This window comes from Salvia hispanica, chromosome 4 (genome assembly GCF_029641045.1).
Source record: "Salvia hispanica isolate PSC_SH4W2 chromosome 4, Shi_PSC_v1, whole genome shotgun sequence".
NCBI classification, from domain to species: Eukaryota; Viridiplantae; Streptophyta; class Magnoliopsida; order Lamiales; family Lamiaceae; genus Salvia; species Salvia hispanica.
Genome location: NC_142695.1, coordinates 52784381 through 52806171, shown reverse-complemented (window position 1 = coordinate 52806171; position 21791 = coordinate 52784381). Strand labels below are relative to the sequence as shown.

The 21791-nt window shown below is 39.7% G+C and overlaps 5 protein-coding genes across 5 annotated transcripts; 1 reads left to right on the top strand and 4 right to left on the bottom strand.

The window, feature by feature from the left end:
* Positions 1 to 1318: 1318 nt before the first annotated feature.
* On the bottom strand, positions 1319 to 4285 carry LOC125195782 (selenium-binding protein 1-like). Its single transcript, XM_048094012.2, has 6 exons — positions 3987 to 4285; positions 3359 to 3554; positions 2995 to 3222; positions 2603 to 2834; positions 2133 to 2513; positions 1319 to 1741 (listed from the first exon to the last, which is right to left on the bottom strand). Exons 1-6 carry the CDS (start codon positions 4129 to 4131, stop codon positions 1460 to 1462), a joined length of 1464 nt encoding a protein of 487 aa, XP_047949969.1. The 5' UTR covers positions 4132 to 4285; the 3' UTR covers positions 1319 to 1459.
* Positions 4286 to 6670: 2385 nt separating this feature from the next.
* Positions 6671 to 7180, top strand: LOC125195380 (protein RALF-like 32). The gene has a single exon (XM_048093537.2). The coding sequence runs from the start codon at positions 6704 to 6706 to the stop codon at positions 7064 to 7066; it is 363 nt and encodes a 120-aa protein (XP_047949494.1). The 5' UTR covers positions 6671 to 6703; the 3' UTR covers positions 7067 to 7180.
* Positions 7181 to 7226: 46 nt separating this feature from the next.
* On the bottom strand, positions 7227 to 9604 carry LOC125194279 (Putative methyltransferase family protein). Its single transcript, XM_048092415.2, has 8 exons — positions 9406 to 9604; positions 9245 to 9307; positions 9002 to 9068; positions 8764 to 8864; positions 8282 to 8326; positions 7922 to 8194; positions 7742 to 7844; positions 7227 to 7517 (listed from the first exon to the last, which is right to left on the bottom strand). Exons 1-8 carry the CDS (start codon positions 9550 to 9552, stop codon positions 7435 to 7437), a joined length of 882 nt encoding a protein of 293 aa, XP_047948372.1. The 5' UTR covers positions 9553 to 9604; the 3' UTR covers positions 7227 to 7434.
* A 956-nt stretch (positions 9605 to 10560) lies between these two features.
* On the bottom strand, positions 10561 to 12774 carry LOC125194278 (heat stress transcription factor A-5-like). Its single transcript, XM_048092414.2, has 2 exons — positions 12469 to 12774; positions 10561 to 11908 (listed from the first exon to the last, which is right to left on the bottom strand). The coding sequence occupies exons 1-2, from the start codon at positions 12685 to 12687 to the stop codon at positions 10703 to 10705; spliced, it is 1425 nt and encodes a 474-aa protein (XP_047948371.2). The 5' UTR covers positions 12688 to 12774; the 3' UTR covers positions 10561 to 10702.
* A 5093-nt stretch (positions 12775 to 17867) lies between these two features.
* LOC125197059 (protein RALF-like 24) lies at positions 17868 to 18706 on the bottom strand. Its single transcript, XM_048095758.2, has one exon. It carries the CDS (start codon positions 18504 to 18506, stop codon positions 18177 to 18179), a length of 330 nt encoding a protein of 109 aa, XP_047951715.1. The 5' UTR covers positions 18507 to 18706; the 3' UTR covers positions 17868 to 18176.
* Positions 18707 to 21791: the final 3085 nt, after the last annotated feature.

The following is a 21791-nucleotide window of genomic DNA, read 5'->3' as shown; positions in this document are numbered from 1 at the left end:
TTAGTAGCATGAATCTAGGGTTCATGAGATTATGCAATATATTAACTTGAAACTGAAATTATGAACTGAATCTATGGCATATATTGGGGAAATTCAGTGTTTTTTTATTCAAATATTTAATACTCCTATTAAAGCGTCAAATCTAAATAAAACTCGTAGGATATTATATAACATGAAATAAGTGTTTTAGAAATTATTATATCTATTGATCATAATTAAAATTATGTCGTGAGAGCGCCGTTTGGTAGTGTTAATAATGTTGATTTGACCAACTTCTACAACAATTAAGTATACTTGTTTCTTTGACAATCTTTCCTTTCTTTTTGAGAGGAAGGAAATGGTATGTGCTATCAATAAAGTAGGGATTGATAATGTTTAAATTTATCCTTCATATCTTTAAAAGGTAGTACTACTCAACTATATATCGTTACAATTCCCTTCAATTAAACAAGAAAGGGTTGGCACTTTGTCACATGACTCCTATTGTTACCTTTTTCTTTATTTGTCAAAACTCTCTTTAAACACTACCTCAGTGCGATCCTTAATTTTTGGCAAAATTTAGCTGTTAATAGTACCTTTTATTTTAAAGTAATGTATTATTTATTTGATTTTATTTTGAATTTATAAAATTTAATTCATGCTAAAGATGCATGGTTCGAATGAGGCTGTTGGGTAAAACAATAACTGGATTGACAGTTATAGTTTTAGAACTGGAATAACTTCTCACGTGTTAAACAAGAACATGCATACCAATTTAACAATTGATTACTAATTAATGAAAACTGACGGTTTTGAATCGAAATCGAAACCACAAATTCTTTTAACGAATCAGTTTCGGTTCAATATTTCTAGAATGAAACCGATGATTTTTGAACCGGCAACATCTCTATCACGTTAATAACGTCACTTAAGTTGGGTATGTTATGGAATTCAAATTCCCTTTGTCAAGACTCAAAATAACCAAACACCTTCACGTTTTCGATGTGATCAAACCAAAAATCTCCCTACCTGTTTGTTTCTCACAATTGACATTTAGCTAGAAAAATATTATTTATATATTAGGAGTACTAGTATTTTCTAAAGAATACATTCCCTGGTGACAAAGAGTTCAACATTGAAAGGGATTATAAATCATGACTTTTTTAAAATTACATTTTCAAATTATAAAACAATTTTCAATTTTTTGATGTCTTACAAAATATTCGAGCCAAAAAATCGCAAACAACCAAAAAAGTAGTCTCACAACCGCTCTAAACCCAAGCAAAAATAACAGACAACAATCAAGAAATGACAAAATTCAAATCATAGAATTAATGGATATCAAAGAAACGAGTAGAAAGACTGTATAATTAAATCAAGTTTCATCCAAAGTCCAAACACAAATATGGCTGCACTTATTTTTCTAGATACAATCCACAACACATTTTCTGCTGCAACCATAGAATTTATTTTACAGAGCTCAAATCCAGATGTCGGAGGTGCAATCTCCACCGGGATACCTCATTTCGTGGGCAAGGGAGGGGCCATCCGGCTCAGCTCCGAAGTCCACGAAGAACCTAGGGTTGATCTCGAGACCTCCCCTCTCCGTGTCCACATCAATCTGGAGCATGTGACCGCCTTTCTCCACGAGCTCAGGATAAAACTGACGGTCCCAAGTGCTGAACAGAGAGTTTGTGGCGTACAGCCGCTTCCCGTCCAAGCTCAGCTGTATCATCTGCGGCCCTCCTCTTAGTTGGTGCCCCTAAAAAAGTCGATACATTGTGGAAAAACTTCAGTATGACTGCATACATTGAGATGACACTATGAGTACTCGACTCAACAAAAGGTCATTCAAGCTCATTTAAGTGAAGCTCGTTTGAACTTGAATCTAATGGAACGGAGGGAGTATTATCTAATAATTTTCATTCTAGTATTATTATACTGAAAATGAATTTAAGTAGAAATGTTACTGGTGAAGAATTAACTAATATCTAATGGGATTAATATGAAAATTGATCTAATTTAGAACATTAATTGAACTTGAGCTTAACACTACTCAGCTTGGCTCAGCTCGATTACACCCTGTGTCTGATAATCTATAGACCTTACAATTCAGTGACATAGTTCTTCCTTAAGAAGGGAAAGAGGTGTACCTGGACATCTGGTACGTCGGTCTGGTATGTTGTTCCATCTTCTGCCTCCACCACCACAGGACCTCCATTCCGGATGGAACCTCCAACCCAAACCTGGCCTGCCAACCGCGGATTTGCAGGATCTTCGATGTTATACTGTCTTATGTCTCCGTGAAGCCAGTTGGCTAGGTAGAGGAAGCGATCATCGAGGGATATGAGGAAATCAGTTATAAGACCGGGCATCTCGGGTAGGATCCAGTTCTGCACCTTGAGTGGCTTCACTGATATAGCTAACTCGTGACCCCAAGTCTCATCCGGCTTCTTGAAAAACCTTACCATATTGCTCGTCAAAGCACACCCCACGAAGCCCGTATCCTTGGCTGGATCGTGCAAGAACCGTATCTGTGGATAGATCATCGGAAACACCCTGTTATATATAAAAAAAATGCTACATACGGGAAAATGATGATGTAGTGTGCACTAGTAGTAACCTCCAAAGGTAGGAGGCCAGTATTTCCGAGATCCAATGTCTGTTTCAGCTCTCCTCCTGGCCAGCTGTAGACGTGCAAATGTCTCCCGTATAAACCCTCGGAAACATGCTGAAGGTTGAAACCTTTGGTGAAAGCGGCAGGAGCTCCCCATGACGTGCTGATCATGGTCTTGTGTCGAGGCTGGTACCAGAAATCGTAGCCATATAGGGGGCTGTGCCCTGGTTTCTCCCACCTGTCGTAAAATTAAGAGCATTAGCCTTCTAAAAACAGAATTGAATCACACAACTAGTCATATAAGGTCGAAGACATGACTTTAGCAATCACAAGTTCAGGTCGAACAACGGGTTAAAATACACCTTACTAATCCACGAGAAGATATAAACAGAGTCTACCTTCCTTTGACATTAAAATCGGAGTCCAGCAGTAGAAATCCATTCCCTTCAGCATTTCCATCTTTATCTCCAAGACACGACACCATGATTTCACCTGAGGCGAGGCAGTGAGCTGTGTGGGGATATGCCAACCCCGTCTTCTGTACTACATCCTTGGGATCAACAACCTTATGCAAAGATGGAGCCCTCGGATCCTTCTGAGTATCAACGGCATATATCCTCCCAGACCTGAGAAGAGAGGCATTAGATGTCATAAGTTGTAAAGGCAATCTCAGACATTGGTAAGGCCACACTAAACTGAAATGTTGCTAAAAGTAACTGCACGAACGAGCCAAGGGAAACGCACAAACATAGGCATACTTACACTAGCGAAGGAAGGACAAGAAACCGCCGTGCAGCTGATGGATCTCCGTGGCAAGAGCTGCAGGCATTCCATCCAGAGTGGTGCAGCTCGTCTCCGAGGTAAGGCATGGGCAGCCGGTGGATGACTTGAGAATACGTTGGCGAATTCGGATCAATATCCACAGTTGCAAGGTAATCTGGCTTCTCCTTCCCTGTTCCTGCCAGCATTAAAAAAACACACCAAGATTTCCAAAATCTAATCAGGATCAGCAATTCAGCATCACCACCTACACTACTAGATGAATTTATCCCAAAATTTTCCAACTCTATGAAAAAGGGTTTCAACTGATAATCAAATCCCCTTGAAACCCTAAGCATAAGCCACTGATGCAATTCTCTTTTCAATTTCACCCAATTATCCACTACTATAAATACAGAAATCACCATACCATTTGCTCATGATTGACTTTAGCATTCCACATCAATAAAATTTCAAGTAACAGCACCTCAATCACAAACATTCCACCACCAAAAATGGAAAAAAGGGGGGGGGGGGGGGGAAATAAATCATGACAAAACACTAGCAAAACTACCCATCAAATGAAAGTAAAGATCAAAAATTCAAAAAGCAGAAAGGGTGAGAATTTTACCAGTGTATATACAAGTGACATAGATAAGAGTTTCCTTGGGGCCAGCCATGGCATCAAGCGGAGTAGCGTAGCCAGGCCCTTTCTTGCAGCACCCATTTTCCACCTTTGCATGCTGCAATGAAGCCAAATCAATATCTGTTGCCATCTCCCTCTATCTCTCTCTAGCTTTCTGGCTCTCTTATCTTGTTCTTGCTCAACGCCCAGATCCCAAACTACTGAAAAAGATAACGCCTTTAAGGTTTTAACGAGTAGAATTATGGCACGCAACGCAAGTACAAACAAATTGATTTATACATGACGATGCAATCAGTATAGGCTTGCTTTGTCTCCATACAAATTTGTAGAAAAATGTGTCTAGGTGCAATGGCTCTAAGGTAATTTCGGAAAGATTAGTTTGATTTTTATGATTATTGCCGCCGTTGATTCACAATCAACGACTCAACGTAACAATCCAAGTTTCATTTTTTTCTCATTCAATTTTCAAGTTGTAGAGAAAAATCAATTGATTTTTAGGTAATTTGTAAAATAATAACCTGATAATTTTAAAGTATTAGAAATTTAGAACCAAATTAAATAGATAGCACTCCTTCATTCTACTACAGTGGATGAGTTTCTTTTTAGCACATGATTTTTAAAAAAATTATGTTAAACGAGTTAAGTTAAAAAAAGAATAAATTAAAAAAAATGTAAAGAGACGGAGTAAATAATAAAAAATGCGCCGACTTTTGCTATAAAGGAAAATGGCGAAATAATTTTATAACTATAAAACAGAGGGAATAATAAACTAAATAAGAATAGTGCTTAATAATGTTCAGGGTTTATGGTTAATATTTTTCTATGACAAACCCATCCAAAATATTGATATAATCACAACTTTTAATGGTATCATCAATTATATCCTGATTTTTTAAATTTGTTAAATTTATGCTATACAATAACTTTTAATAACTGAATCAATTTTATCTCATTGTTTCAACTTATTAACTTTATTATAATCTTTACCATTTGTATCGATTTCTATAATCAGAATTACCTTTTGCCTCGTACTTAGTATATTAATAGAAACCATCATTGGGAAAAAATTGAGATAAATACTTACTCACCACGAGGCATCCAATCACAATCCTTATCTTTGTAACTGGGCGCATATTAATTGATCAATCAATTTCCTCAAGTTTATATTCCTTTGTCACATAATTCCACACACACACACAAACCAAAATCAAATAATTTAATCTAGCAGTGATAATTTAAATATTACACCATATATTTTTTGTTAATTCATTTGAAGGCGTATGTGTTTCCCATGTGAATGAGCTCCCCAAGAAATACACTTTATGGGTAGTATAGTTGTTTATTATAAAGCTTTGAGGATATGATTATGGGTTTGTGTTAAAATGACAACACATTTTAAAGTGATATTGTGACACCACGTATCTAATAACATTATAAACACTACACATTAATAGTATAAATGCTAGATATTGCTGTCTAGCGAATTGGATATTGCTGGCCGAGAAAATTTACTCTTGAACATTTTTTATGATTGCCACATGACAGCTGATTATTCGTCCATATGTACAAATAATTGACTAAGAATGATGGCATGGTATTACTTTAAGAGGTGTTGTCGTGTTAACGCACCCCTATAATTATGTAAACAAAATAACTTTGTATCTCCACACAACGAGTGCATAAATGATATTCATATACTTATACTAATATTTTATAAATTGAATATATTCATTATTCACAGCAGATAAAAGTGTATGTTAAGAAATGTTAAGAAAAGTGGGTGGAAGAAAGTTAGTGGAATAGAGGTCTCACTTGTATATATTAATTTAGATGATATGTGAGTGGAATGAGTTAGTGGAATGTGAGATCTCTTTACTATTTATGGTAATTATGAACTGGAATTCTTATTTGTGGATGAACCAAAATGGAAAAATAGGACTCTTATTCGTGGACGGGAGTAATACATAAATGATTTCATAACTATAGGATTATTAGTTGAATTAATTGTGAAATAGAGTAGATTTGTTTTTCTCAAATAAAAAAAAATCAAATCTTATGTATATAGCTAGTCTTGTTCTAGATTTTAGGATAACAGATTGGATATAGAGTTATTATTTTATCACGAGTTTAATTTTGAGCCACCTTTTATCATGTAGAAATAAAAAATAAAAAAAAAGGTATGTATACAAGAAATAAAGTGGGCAGCAATGATGGAGGTGTGGTGGCTAAGCCATGATGCTATCCACCACAAAACACCTCTATTTTAAACTCTTAATCAAGTTTTAATTTTTATCAATTATAAAATGTTTCACTTTACATTTAATCAATTAATTCGTATTTCTTTTTCGTATTCAGTGATGTAAAGTTAAATGATTCATTTGTTCCTTTCTCCAAAATTAATAAATCTCTCTCGACTTTCTCTTATAATTTAAAGTATTTTTTAATACTACCATTTCTAAATCAGTGGCTGACTTTGTCAACTAGAATATACATTCGACATCACATTCAAAAGGCCATGTAGACATTAGAAAAACATGACATAATTGAAAAAAAAGTTACCATTTTCTGGTATTTTCCAAATAAAATATTAAGTAATAGTTCCAGTTTAGGTGAAGTGCAGCACCCTGCTCATAGTGCATCTTCCACTATCTCCCAACTTTATAATCTTTGCTCAATCTCAGTGATTGCTCAAAGCATAATCAATGGAAACAAAACACACTACCTTTCTTCTCCATCTCTTCTTCTTCTTCACACTCCTTAACCTCCTCACATCTCCAATCAACGGCGCCTCCCTCAATGCAACGGCACCCTCTCCATCGCCATGCACAGGCTCAATAGCCGAATGCAACAGAGACTTGGAGATGCTGATGGAATCAGACATCAGCAGAAGGTTTCTTGAACAGAAGAGATACATCTCACCGGGCGCTCTCAAGCCCGACCAGCCTGTTTGCAACGGCGGAGCAGCAGGCCAGCCTTACTCCAGAGGCAGCGGCTGCATCCCCGAGCCATCCAATCCTTACCACAGGGGATGCTCCAGATACTACCGATGCAGGGATGATGCGTGACTCCTCTCAGCCCGGCCTCTCGTGCTTTCTTTTTTTTTGTATTTCGTTGTTTTCTTTTTTGTATTTGCTGTTCAATGGTTCTCATATAGCTATACAGAATGCCTTCTGCAACAATCTATTTGACAATAATGCATTATTAGCTCGTGAAAATTGCACTGAATGGGAAGAAAAAGCCGCGTACATTGCACGATATGTAGTCGGATCAACATAATTAGGGCGCAAATAACTATAGAAACCGGTTTCTATGAAGATTTTAAGCAGTAAATACAATAGTTAAAACTTGCAGAAGTCACAAATGAGGCTGCAGCAATTATCTGAGGTGCTTTCTTCGAAACCAGCTGAAACATACGCTGCTTGGTGCTGTGAGCTCATTTGAGATGTAGCTTCCAGACCTCTCGAACATTGGATGAACCATCAGCAACCTCAGCAACCAGAGAAGAGGAAAGAAGACCTGTAGACGTTCATATTAGTACATTCACACAGTCGAGAGTTTACATTTACTATTTGTGCTTCAAATGAAACAAATGAAACCAGAAATCTTAACAATCATTGTAGTGTTTTCTTTTCATATTTTTAGGGGGAAAAGAAAATCATGACCATCAACAAAGAAAATCATTATTTTCTTTGATATGAAGCAAAATAAACACAGTGCACTGATGTCTTAGAATTGCTCACCATCTTTTTCGACGAGAGAGAGAAAGCGCCTTGATCCTCCGCCAACCCCAAAATAATATTTCTTTGCTGCCATGTACACAACTCCATGGGAACTACTCAGGCACTGGTGAAAGGAAACGGAAGGTGCTCAGAGAGAAGTGATTAAAAAGAAAAGGAGAGATTAAAGAAACTAAATTAAACCTTCTTGATAAGATTGTACAGATTTGGCAGTGCAGGAATCGAGTAAACTGTCTCTGCCATAAGTATGACATCATAACCAGTTCCCTGATCCAGAATCGAGTGCACTTCACCCCAGTCGCCGGAGAAGAACCGAGTCTCAGTGCTGATGCGGCCTTCCTTCACTTCAGCAGACAAATACTGAGGATTCTCTTCCATATTAGCAGTAACATTGGGAATGGTGAGGCACCGGAGGACTTCTGCGTTGAAGTCCTGGAAATGCACAGCAGCTGCCGCCTAATGCAATGAAAGCAACGGTCATGAAATCGCTGATATACGAGGCAAAGTTGATTAAAATCGAAATGTCAGTGCACCTTTACTTACCTTTAGGCAAGCAAATATACCAGGAAGTCCATGGCCGCATCCAAGCTGATAGATGAAACGAAGTAAGCATTAAAGGAAGCTCAAACACAAGAGTTACTATAATGTGTCAGCCATCACATAACCTACTTCAGTTATTTATCACATTCCAGTTTTTAACAAGAAACCAAAGCATCGAACTCTGTTGAAAACTTTTTAGTCTATTAGTCTTTTACGCGTATCATCCAAAGACTAAAAAAATAGAGAAGGTATATAAGATAGGGAGTTAGGAACTAGATATTACACTAAGAAGTTCATGAAAATCTCAAAATTATTCTCCTATTTCCAATTGATGATGGATATCTCCTATGGAAACAAAACATTATGATCTTTGAACCTATCTTGAAAAATAGTAGCTCCATCATAAACAATGACTAAGAGGGCCTCATTACAGCACAAGTATGCAAACTAAAGTTTGTCGAATCACCTTAGCATTAAAGGCCCACCTCAAGAACTCGCTTCCCGGTGAAAGACAACCGCCCATTCTCCATCTCTGAGTTTAGTGCTGCAATTAAATCTAGTGACCCCTCCCATAGTTTCAACCCTCCTGCACCCATCCACAAAACATCGATCACTCCGAAAGCACATACAGATGAATGGGCAGAGAGCACAACTATAAATATGTAAAGGATAGACATACTCATCGGTATGCATATAAAAAATCAATCTTGAAACAATACCAACCTTCATATTTACCAGGCACTAAATCAGAGTTGGACAGTGCAAACACCTCCTCAGTGCTTACCCTCCCCTGCAAGAACATCATCCAATTCAGTTCAATCAATACTGTTCAATTAAGTAATTCCAAGCCACAATCCCCTAAAAAATCAAGAACAACAAGACCAAAATTGTTTTAAAAAGCATTCCAAGTATTAGAGTTTCGAAGTTTACAATCAAATAAAGATATTGGAGAGAGTTGTCACTGACCTTAAGTAGAGTAAGCCCAGCAACATTCACAGGCTCCATAGAGCACTTCGCATCTGCTGAAACCTGCAGTTTTGATTTCGTATATAGTTGATTATTAATCAATCAATTGAGTGTATCTTTTTTTTTTCAAAAATAAATGTGTTTTGGTTGAAAAAGAGTACCTCTGAGAGGAGAACTTCAAGGCAAGGCGGCGGGGGAGGGAGAGGCTTTTCTGGGAAGTCTAGAAAACCCAATCCAGAAGTGGGTTTGTCGCCGAAGAGACGAAAGATTGCTTCTTTAGGTGCATCGTTTGATTTGTCGGACGCCATTGTTGTTCAGTCGAGCTTCAGAGTTGTAGTTTAACTTTACGTTTAAGGTTTCAATTGCAACTTTGAGTAGTTAGAAATTAAATGAATGGGCCTTCGTTCCGTCGTCAATTGGGCTTTCCAATCCAGCTTTAATCCATTTAATCAACTAGATTTAATAATTAGATAAATTTAAAAATAATCGATTATATCGTAACTTTGATATATTCTCAATTGTTCCAAATAAAAAAAATCTGATGTACTTCAGGTCTGAATTTATTGACTTGACTGACAAAGTGTATTATAATATGCCGTTTAAGTAGCCGAACATTTTCATCACATAGTAACATTCTTCGTTTGTCATAATTTCCTCGAATGCTAAATTATGGATTAACTGAGGAGAATGATGAATTTGTGATATAATAAGCTATTTTGTAAGTTTCTAATCCCAAGTATGATGTTTTTTTTATAATTTGTGCTGTTTTTAAAACGAATAGTCCAGATTTATACAAATAACTAAAATAAACAATTTTTGTGCAGAAAAACTATCATCATAGCAGTTAGTGTTGAATGTTGATACAATTGCTTTTTTCTCGCCCCCGTAACACTTATTTTAACATTTCATCTCAATTCGATTATTTCCACACTTTTCTTTTCAACATTTTGCTATTTCGATATGACTCCAACTGCAGAAAATAGTTGAATTCACTTGCTTATAAATTGAGTACAATTTCAATAAAAAAATTGTCCTGTTCAAATCTCAATATCAGTATTGGTATTTTTTCCCAGGACTATACCAGTATTTGTACTGATATTTTTGGTGGACAAAAAGCTGATTGCTAGATTTTTAAGTTCACCTAATTTACTTTTCTTGATTTTATATAGATACCAAAGCAAGCATTGACTGAGAACTAATGAGATTAAAGTCATTGCTTTCTTAAAATCGAACTAACATAATTGATTACTCCACGATGGAACGAAATAGGAATCAAATGATCATTCATAAGCTTATTCATAATCACAAAAATCAAATGGAGAATTCCTTCTTATAATAACCACTAGCCAGATTTCAAGGTTTACACATCATGAGCAGATGATCATATGAGTAATAAAAATTACACAAAACAAACATATGAGTTTCCATAAAGTGATAAAACATAGCATTAAAGTTTACCTACAGTGTAAGATGTTCTATACCTTCAGTGTTTCTCGCCACTCCGGTCACTGGTTTCTTCTCTTCCTGTTCGTCGTAAGGGTTCGCCCTTAAACAAGAGCTGGCCTCTTCAGTATCCGAGCAGCCGGGTCTTTCTGTCAAGAACTGTTCCCAGAAGACATCATTCACCCGTTTCTGCTCCATTGCAGGTGCTTGCTTGGCAGCATCAGGTGAGGAAGACGAATCCAAAACCTCATCCCGGCGAATTCTATCAGCTGTCACTGCTAGGCAGTGATGGCCAGCATCAACAATGTCACTGTTAGGCAGTGATGAGGTACACATATCCGAACTTGATTGAGGCATCACCGTGGAGTTCTGGCTCTTGTTGAGCTCCAGAGTAGACGAAGCAAGAGAGAGGTTCAGCAGGCAGGAAAGGTGATCATCACCTTCGTCATTTGAAGTCAGGCTATTATGCAAGGAGTGCAGTTTTGGGCACGACAAAGATGTATCCATATGTAAATCTGAAGAAGCACCGGTATCTGATAGTTCCAACGTTTCAGGGGGGCATATGAAACTTGCTGTTCTCATATGGATGTCTCTTGGCCATTCCTCGATTCTGCCTTGAGGGCTTATTTCGTCTTCGTCCGAGCTCTGTGTGCTATGTGAAAGCAAGTTGACATCGGAAATAGTTGTAGATAACTCCAGCCTGAGTTTATTGCAGAATTCTAGGTCTTCTTCTGTACAGTCAACCTCAGGCCTGCAGCTGCTATGATTTTCAACCGAAACAGTCTCCTGAATCAACTGGACACCATCTGACTCGGGGAGTCTCCTCTTCTTATTATACGCTGAAAAATCCATTGATTCGAGCTTCTGGGCAAGGCGTTCAACAAACTGAGGATTTTGAGCTGACTTATTCAGGTAGCTTAGTAGTTTTTCCTGTCTCTGCTCCATGCTAACTATACGCTTCGTTAAGTCTTCCAATTGTCCCTTAGCTGCAGACTGCTCCTCTTTGAATCCCACCAAATTGCCTTCGAGAGCAGCCTTCTCACGGGACAACTTATCAATTTCTTCCTCATATGTCGCTCTTTCAGGATCGACCGGACCCTGAGGCTGACTGTGGCTGTGAATAGGCTTTCTACGATGAATATTCTTAAGAAGATGCTTCTGATCCTTCACAAATTCATCATTAGCAAACTCCCATCTCTCCGGATCAATCTTCCTGAATCCCTATAGCCAAATACGTCTCTCTACTTGTTAGCAAACCACGAATATGTAATGATACAGTTCAAATTATCTGGAAAAATGCAAGTGTCCACTTGAAAATTCACTAAGAATTCCTACATCACACTTATTAAGTACTTCAGTCTTCAGTTTTTCTCTTTCTGGATTAAAGGTAAAAATCTATACTTCTCCAAAACAAGACGATAAAGGAGAAGCAAACAAGAGTTTTTCGAGAAATACTGTTTCAGTAAAACATAAGCAGATCCACACCGTGAAACGAGAACTACACATAAGAAAATCGAGAAATAGATCCTAATTCATCAGGAACAAAAAAAGGCTCAAAAAACGATGTCATCAACCACAAATCACAATCAAATCCTAATTCATCACACACGATGGCACACACAGCTCAATCTCCACCAACAAACATGATCATCGAAATTTAAATAAGTTACGTTCTCGCACAATTTTGACCTCTAAAACAGTAAGCGTTAAAAACTGAAACCCTAATTGAACAATTAAACGGAAAACTGAACCACAACAGTCGAATTGATCGAGAAACATACGTATGTGTTGAGCTGGCGGATGAAGCTAGAGAAATTGTTGTGCTTGAAGTAGGAAGGGAGGAGGACGCGGGCGAATTCCGGTGGATTCCAGACGACGAAGCTCTTCGTGCTCCCGCTCCATGATACGATCGCATCTGTTGAAGAGTCGTCCACCATCTCATACGTCTTCAGCAGGAAAGGCGCCGGGCCGCCGCCGCCGCCGGAAGCTCCTCCATCCATTAATTGGGAATTCTGATTGACTATGTAGTTGACTGGATTTTGTGAGGAACGGAAATAGGAGCAGTGTTTGTAGGAAACTGTACGTGTGTATACAATTAAAGGAATTCTTTAATCATCAAAGTTGACAATGGACATGCCAACGCAAATGAATTGCATAATTCAACAATTAAACCATTAATCATTACTCCCTCCAGAGTAACACTTTGATCGGCCAAGAATTTTAAAAAATGTAAAGAAAAGTAAAGAAAAGTTTGTTGAAAAAGTTAGTGGAATGTGATACCCATTTTTTTATATTGATTTTATAATAAAATGTGAGTGAAATGAGTTAGTGGAATGTGGGACCTACTTACCATTTATGGTAAAAATGAAGTGCTACTCTTAATTGGGGACGGACCAAAATAGAAATTAGCAACTCTTATTCAAGAAAAGAGGGAGTAACTTTTTATCATTGTTTATACAAAATAGTTTGAAATTTTTATAAACAATAGTACAAAAAGTCTCTTTCACTGCAGCAAAAAAAAAGCTATCAACATCATGTGAGGGGTTTCAATTAGGTACGAAGAAGGAAGGACTACACGGCAGTAGTGAGATTTGAACCAGACTAATTGCAGCAAGATCTGCCCCTCCATGGCCAAATGCGCTGCAGGGCCTCCATGGCCAAATGCGCTGCCCCTGCAGCCACAAAAAGTTTCTTTCACATTTCAATTTAACGAGGATATTCCACTTTTTTACTTACACAATATGTAGAACTTTGAAATAATGATAAAAAAATTTATGCCAACATGAATAATAGTAGCAATAATGAAACGATATTGAAACATTTTCGTACCTCTTGTGAGCAAAAAGTTGGCGTTATCTATATGCGAAATATACTAAGTGAAGCACAGATGAAACTTGTTGTTAGTACTTATTTATACAAACTTCAAACTCCTTGTACCGTGAAGAGTGTAATTATCATGAAATATAGACTTTTCTTTTTATTTGAAGTGCACAATGAGCTTATACATTTAGTACATGAGGGCATCCTTAACGCGGAGGGGTCGGGCCGCAAATCGCGAGTCCTGGCCCGAATTTAGCGTTGGAGGGCGGAGAGTCACAGCCGGGACGGTCCTGAGGACGCAGTTGCGTCCCTGGGCTGCTCCCGAGTCCCGTCCCGGCCTAGGGTTAAACGTGTTGGGCCATGCCGCGGAGAGTCCCGGCCCGGCGTTATTTGGGGTGCGGGCCGAACCGGGACTCTACTTCATAATTTTTTATTTTTTTTATAAAATTCAAAAATTTATATATAAATACCACTCTTCCATCCATTCTCATATTACTTCAACTTCATTTCTCTCACTCTCACAGTAAAATTCCAAAAATGTCTCCTCGTTGTGAAGGTCAACGAGCAATCGAAGCTCAAATGGCTCGAATGTTAGAGACGGCGATGCCCGCAATCCAAGCAGAAATCAACAACGAGGTGGAACGCTATCAAGCTGCTATTCAAGCGTGGAACGAGCAACACGTCCGAGTACACCACGTACTCGGATGTATATCCATCGAGACCGTGAACAAGCTGGTTTATGGTTTTTCATGGATGCTCCGTCGCCAGTTCCGGATACGGAGGCATGTGTTCTTGTGCATTGTCAACGCAGTTGTAGCTCGTGACTCGTACTTCATGTACACCGTCGATGCTGTCGGGCGGCAAAGTATATCGACTTTGCAGAAATGCACATCCGCCCTACGCCAACTCGCTTACGGAACAACTGCAGATATGTTTGATGAGTACCTCCATGTGAGCGAGCATAGTGAACGCGATTGCCTAGCTAGATTCTGTCGGGCAGTGGTCGAAGCATTCAAGGACACATACTTGAGAAAGCCAACGACCGACGATGTTCACAGATTGGTGCGGATGCACGAGGACACCCACGGCTTCCCAGGGATGCTGGGCAGCATCGACTGTATGCATTGGCAGTGGAAGAATTGTCCAATGGCTTGGAGAGGAGCATACACTAGCGGGCACAAGGGCACACATCCAACGATTGTGTTGGAGGCCGTTGCCGACGAACGGTTGTGGATCTGGCATGCCTACTTTGGAGTCGTTGGGTCGAACAACGACCTCAATGTGTTGAACGAGTCTCCATTGTTCAACGACTTGTGTGCCGGGCGAGCGCGTACTGTAGAGTTCACGGCCAACCACCGTCGGTACACTATGGGGTACTATCTGGCAAACGGGATCTACCCTCGATGGCCCGTGTTCGTGAAGACCATCACATGTCCGACAACGGATAGGAGGAAATTGTTTGCCAAAAAGCAAGAGGCGGCTCGGAGAGATGTGGAGCGCGCATTCGGAGTCCTCCAATCACGTTGGGCTATAGTGAAGGGTGCGGCCCGTGGTTGGCACCGTCCAATAATCGCCGACATCATGTATGCATATATCATAATGCATAACATGATCGTTGAGGACGAGGAAGAAAACGTCACTTTCTGGAGCGACGATCCACTCGCCAGCACCAGCAGTAGCTACATTGTCACCGACCCGCCCGTGCAAGGTGTTCCTCCCGACGTGCGCAATGTCATGGCCTGTTCAGCGGCAATGCGCCAAGAAGAACTACACACACGCCTCCAAGCAGATCTAATTGAAGAAATTTGGAACCGCAATTGACTTATGTTTAAAAAAAAAAATTGGAATTTTTAAATTTCAATGTTGTAATTTTCTATTTTTCGATTGAACAATGAATTTTCCCGGTTTTAATTGTTCAACGTATTATATTTTACATTAAAATATGTTGTAGTTGTGAATAGTGCAAATGAATAGTTGTGGTCTGCGGGGTTAATGGAGTTGTGGCCTGGAACCCCTAATTTGAGGGAATAATGACGTGGAGGGGACTTGCGGCCCAAATTCGGGGCGGGGTTAAGGATTCTCTAAGGGAGTGAAGGAGTGGCGGCAACGGCGGTGGAGGAAGCAATGGTGGAGGAGAAGGGAGGAGGATGTTGAGAGCAACAGTCTGTCTTTTATTTTTCAGCTATCTCAAGTATCTTGGCTTATTTCTTTTTCAAATTACACACTTATTAGAGCATCCGCAATGGTCGGCTAGCGACCGGCTAGCCGATTCGTCGCGCTAGCCGATCGGCTAGCCGAACCATTGCAATCGGCCAGCGTGAAATCGGCCAGCGCATCGGCGTGGGCTGGCCGATCGCTCGTCGCTAGCCGATCCGCTGGCCGATCGGCTAGCCGCCATTGCAGAGGCCCGATCGGCTAGCGATCGGCCAGCGGTGTTTTCCGATTTTTTTTTTTTTTAAACCTATATAAACGCGATTTTCGTTTCATTTTCATTTGCACCACTTGTTTTAACGAGTTTTCTCTCTCTCTAACTTTCTGTACAAGAGCATTATCGAGCGATGGATCACAACAACGAGTCCAGCCCAGCGACGAGTGGATCTCAGACTCCCACGGTACCTGTGGGATCTGGATGGGGGCAGATGGGCCCGGGGTTTAACATCCCTTGGAATCAGATGATGGGGATGATGGCTGGTGCGCCGGGGGGTATGCCTGGTGGGATGCCGGGGGGTATGCCGTGGGGGATGACGGGCGGGCAGGGGAGCGGCGGGCAGTCAGCGCCCGGGTGGGGGGGTATGCCCCAGATGCAGCAGCAGATGATGCTGCAGCAGATGATGGGGATGATGTGGCAGGGCGGGGGGCAGGGGGGGGTGCAGCAGGGTATGTATCCCGGGATGCAGGGGGGATTGCAGGGGCAGGGGTCACCGGGAGGGGACCCGGTATATCGGCCCTCTCTTGATTTTTTGACGGCTTCGTCTCACACTTCGACCCCAGTGGAGACGCAGTTCACTGGCGATGACCTTCTGTCGTTGCATGATATGGGGATCGATCTCGATGATCCGGATACTCCCGTTCCGGCGAGGCGGGCCGCGCCGAAGAAGAAGACGAGGGGGAAGGCGAAGGCGGTCGGCGAGTCATCGCAGCCCGCTGTTGACCACACCCCGACCCGGAGGAAGTGGACGGAGGATGAGTACGTCGGGGTGGCCAGGGGGTGGTTGGAGGTGTGCGACGACCCGCTGGTTGCGAACAACCAGCGGGTCGTCAACATGTGGGCGAAGATCAGAGCTGCCTATAGGAGGCACTGCCCGCAGGGGAAGGACTTCAGCAACGAGGAGGTCCGGAAGGGGTGGGAGCGCACCAGGGCCGCGGTGGGCCGTTTTGCGAACTTGTACGCCAACGCCCTCCGTCAGCTCAAGAGTGGGCAGAATGAGGAGGACGCCCGGAGGATAGCCGCGAGTCAGTTCCCCGTGGAGGGGAAGTATAAGGAGTTCACCTTCTGGGAGTGCTTCTTGTTGCTGAAGGACTCCGAGAAGTTCCAGGCGGGGTGCGACGCTGGGTGGCCGAAGAAGCAGCGACTGAACTATAGCGGCGACTACAGCGGCAGCAGCGGCGGATCCCACGACCTCCCCCCGGATGTCGAGGAGTTTCCGTCTCCTCCTTCATTTACAGGTCGCGCCCGCCCGATTGGACAGAAGCGGGCGCAGCGAGCTGCGAGGGGCGGATCCCCCCTATCGCCCCGCGAGGTCCAGTCCTCCGCCCTCCCACCCGCCCCACTCGAGTACACTCTCCATTCGCGTAACCATACGCGGGATCAGATGTACAAGGTCTTACAAGAGTGGAGGGCCGCCACAGACCCCACGGAGAAGATGTTTCTTCAGGAGATGCTCGAGAGCATGCGTGCCGATTTAGCCGCCGCGAGGGCACGACTTACGGGTTCCGACGTGGGCTCAGATACCGCGGGTGGCGGCAGCGGCAGCGGGGGCGGCGACGGCGACGGAGACGGCGACGAGGAGTAGAGAGCGGCGGGGCCCGTGTGTTGAAGCCCTTTTTTTTAGAAAAGAATCATGTATTTTTTTTTTAAATATTTGTACTTTTTTTTTTAATGGAATGGATTATTTTTCCCGTATATGTGTCGTAAATTTAATTCCATATTTTAGTAATTTTAATTCCGTAAATGTAGTATATTTTGAATTATTTTTATTGCGGCTGGCCTATGGCTGGCCTAAATCTGATGTGGCAGGTGATTTTTTGAGTGTTGCTGACGTGGCAAGGGAGAGAATGGCTGGCCTATGGCTGGCCTATTACCCATTGCGGATGCTCTTAGTCATTACATTTTTGAACAATAAATTAACATTTTTGGGCGTGAAAAATAGGTAAATGTATATAGATGGAGAGAATATTAAATTTGAAGCATTTCATTTACAAATAGTTCCACAATCATAGAAATCAATAGCTTTCAATAATTAGCCATGTAATCTTTACTTTAAATCAAACCAATCTGCACTCATAGTATAAAAAGCAGTCTAGTTAAACTGAATTCCAATAAACTTGCATTTGACAAAATTCTGAAATCAAATGACATTAACATTTTCCCAAAAACAAGCAAGTCGGTAAAAAAATAATTTACCATAAACAGCGCTCTGCAAAAAAAAGAAAAGAAAAATTAGCTCCATCAATCTCCCCTGGCGCATCTCGTGATGATCTCGCAGCCTCTGCCGTAGGAATTGGCGACGCCGGCGGCCTTGCAGTTGTAATACGAAGCTCCTGGCCGATCGCACGGCACCATGTCTCGTCTCAGTGTGTCGTAGCTGATGTATCTCCGCCGTAACTGCAATGCCCTCCGATTGCTCTCTGAATCCATCACCTCCTCCTCCGCCGCGGCGCACTCGCCGATCTTTCCCGCGCAGGCAAATTCGCCGGATTTTGGATCTGGAATTGAGGAGCAGAGCAGGAAATGCAGCAGGAGAAGGGCGCACAAGGATTGCGGCTGAGGTTTGGGCATTTTGTGATTGAGAGGTTTTTTTCTTTGTCAACAGTGGTGGAAATGGTGGAGAGTGAGATTGCTTTGGTTTTGGTCATTTATGAGTGTGCACCTACTACTACTGACCATGAGAGCGAGAGTGACCCACACAACTCACAAGGGGAGAAAGCAAGGAAGGTTTTTTTACCTTTTTGGTTGCAGACTTTTGTCAAACATTTGGAAGTCACTGTGCCACAATTAGATTATACTTACTGAGATAGTAATACATTGTTGATGAGTAGAACAACCCGTCAACCGCCGTCACTGGACCATCGATGAGATCGGAATCACACCTCAAAGTTAGTGCAACAATACACCCTCCGTGATTATGGATTAACTAAACAATTTCATGTATTATGTATATACAATAAATCAAAATTGAGACTATAAATAAATTTTGATTTAATGATCATGGTGTAGATTAATTATAATAACCTTATTGTATTTTATCTTTTTTCTTAAATTGTAATTTTATTAGTATGTTTTAATTTTATTTTATAAATATTAATTACAGGAGTATGATTTATTCCACCCAATAGAAAGTAGAGTGTGTAATTATTCTAGTATCATTTATTTTCACTTTTACTATTACTTGTGATTCATTGATTATTTAAAATTATGGAGTAACTATTTTCTTAACTTCAATTTTGTAATAAAAATCGACTATGATTCATAATATTGTAAGAAATCTTGCTTACATAAAAAATACTACTTCATTTATTCCAAGATAATCAAGTCATATTCCTTTTTGAGATGTCCCACTATAAGCGAGTCATTCTCTTTTTTATAAAAAAGAGTGAACTACAAAATTAGCCTCTATGTATGACTAATCGAACGATGGAGGTATCTATGTTTCAAAAAATGCTCCAGACGCCTCTATGTATGGATATAATATCATTTGAAGTCCTTTTTCATTATTTACGGTCTTCCATGCCCTTTTCACCCTCCTTTTTTTTCCAAAATGCCACTAAGGACATTTAGGTCTTTCCAATATTTCATCATTACATTTCATTAATATAAACAAATTTGAATTTTAAGAATATTGAAAAATAATTTATTAAAATATCAGAAATTATATAATACACATATTATCATCATCGAATGTTTTAATGGTAGTTAAATATATTTTATTCTCCAATTATTTTTCTTAAGATATACTAATAAAGATTAAAGTATACTAATAATATATAAAAAATATTTTCCCACACTCTTTAAAAACAAATTTGAATTTTAAGAATATTGTAAAATAAATTATTAAAATATTAATTTTTATATAAACATAATACCAATAAATTAGAAATACTAGAAATTATAATACACATATTATCAGCGAATGTTTTAAGGATAATTAAATATATTTTATTCTCCAATTATTTTTCTTGAGAAATACTAATAAAGATTAAAGTATACTAATAATATATAAAAATTCTTTTCCCATGTACACTCTTCTAAAACTAATTTATACTAGGAATATGAGAAATAATGGAAAGACATTAATGCCCTTGGAATGGCATTTAGGAAATAAATGGAGGATGAGAAGGGCATGAAAGACCGTAAATAGTGAAAAAGGACTTCAAATGATATTATAACCATACGTAGAGGTGTCTGATGCATTTTTTGAAACATGAGTACTTCTAGCGTTCGATTAGCCATACATAGGGGCTAATTTTGTAGTTCACTTTATAAAAAAATATTCTCTGTTCACTTCTCTTTTTTTTCCCTCTCTCATACTTTACTCTTTCTATTTAACTCTTTAAATATCAATTTCTTAAATCTCGTGAATAAAATAAATGTTTCACTTATCTTAGGACGGCTACTATTACATTACATCATTCATGCCATATATATGTGGAGTACTTTTTTCTTCCTATGTGTCATATATTTTGATTCATTGCTATTCGGAATATCTATATTATTCAAAAAGTTTGAATAAATATTTATTACTCGCTTAAATAGTCATGTGCAAATGAAATGAATCATTATTTATGGAATGGAATCACGGATGATCTCATTATCATGAAGTATTCACTGGTAACACGACCAAAATAATATACTCTCTCCGTCCCATTAAATATGACCCACTTTTCTTTTAGTTTGTCCCAACTAAGATGACCCATTACTTAAAATGGAAACACTTTTATCTCTACTTTATTTCATCTCTCTTACTTTACTCTCTCCTCTCAACACACAAAATAAATTTGCATAAAATCCCGTACCGCTCAAGAAATGGGTCATCTTCCTTGGGACGGAGGGAGTAACACTTTATTTCAGTTTTAAGAGGCTTATATAGTTATATCGTTTCAAAAAAAAAACATTACACACAATCGTTGTGGCAATTTCAATTTTCAAGTATCTATAAGTACTCAACTAGTATAAATATGGAGAATAAATCCTGAGTTAGTTGGAACCTAGAGCTAGGAACCCACTATGACCAATGCCTACCCTAAAACTTAGATAAGTACTCAGAGATAAAAAATTTCGACCAACGAATGCAAATTCCTCCTATTTAATTTCGACCAATTAAAAATAGTTTGGCTTTTTACGTCGAACCAACTGCAATATTCTCATTTGAACGATATCTCCAACTGTGGGCTTTAAAAATAGTGGAACAAATCAAAATCAAAATCAAAATCAAAATCAAAATCAAACCATTTGGTGTGTATCATTTTCGCAAGAAAGTCGCAGTTAGGACATCCACAATGGATGTCCTAGTGGAAGCCCTAGTGAGAGCCCTAGTGGTTGCCACGTCAGCATGCCCTATCTTTCTGCAATGGTGGAGCCCTAGTGCATGCCCTATCTCTTATCCACTTTTCATTTTAATTTTAAATCATTATTTTTTAATTTGTTTTTAATTACTATAAATTATCAAAATATATTATTTCAAACACCACAAATACAAAAAAAAAAAAACACTACATTACTTAATAGAAAAGTGGAACTACATCATACTTAGATTAAAAAAAAAAACTACATTAAAACTAAAATACTAAAAAAAAGAAAAAACCAAACTAGTAATCTAAATTCAACCTCTGCGCCAAATTCTTGATCATATTCTTAGTCCTCTGTCGGGCTTCCGGATCGGTTTCTTCACGAAGGCTGTTTTGGGCGTCAAGTATAAACATATACTCAACCACCTCGCGATAACCTCCGAACTCCTCGATCGCCCTGTCCATGGGCTGAACAGATGGAGCAGGCGCAGCCTGCGGGAGGGCCGCTGATCCAGACGCGCCCGCCTTCGCCTTCCCTTTGGCCTGGGCTTTGGCAGCC

Excerpts from the sequence above, each read along its gene's own strand:
- LOC125194279 (XM_048092415.2), bottom strand. The coding sequence starts at position 9,552 with ATGGCGTCCGACAAATCAAACGATGCACCTAAAGAAGCAATCTTTCGT. Across the intron at positions 9,308-9,405 it reads TTGAAGTTCTCCTCTCAGAG|GTTTCAGCAGATGCGAAGTG; the intron begins GTACTCTTTTTC and ends TCAAAACTGCAG. Across the intron at positions 9,069-9,244 it reads CTGGGCTTACTCTACTTAAG|GGGAGGGTAAGCACTGAGGA; the intron begins GTCAGTGACAAC and ends ATGTTCTTGCAG.
- LOC125195380 (XM_048093537.2), top strand. The coding sequence starts at position 6,704 with ATGGAAACAAAACACACTACCTTTCTTCTCCATCTCTTCTTCTTCTTC.
- LOC125194278 (XM_048092414.2), bottom strand. The coding sequence starts at position 12,687 with ATGGATGGAGGAGCTTCCGGCGGCGGCGGCGGCCCGGCGCCTTTCCTG. Across the intron at positions 11,909-12,468 it reads TCCGCCAGCTCAACACATAC|GGATTCAGGAAGATTGATCC; the intron begins GTATGTTTCTCG and ends ATTTGGCTATAG.
- LOC125197059 (XM_048095758.2), bottom strand. The coding sequence starts at position 18,506 with ATGCCCAAACCTCAGCCGCAATCCTTGTGCGCCCTTCTCCTGCTGCAT.
- LOC125195782 (XM_048094012.2), bottom strand. The coding sequence starts at position 4,131 with ATGGCAACAGATATTGATTTGGCTTCATTGCAGCATGCAAAGGTGGAA. Across the intron at positions 2,514-2,602 it reads CTGGCCTCCTACCTTTGGAG|ATACGGTTCTTGCACGATCC; the intron begins GTTACTACTAGT and ends ATCTATCCACAG. Across the intron at positions 1,742-2,132 it reads CCGACGTACCAGATGTCCAG|GGGCACCAACTAAGAGGAGG; the intron begins GTACACCTCTTT and ends CGACTTTTTTAG.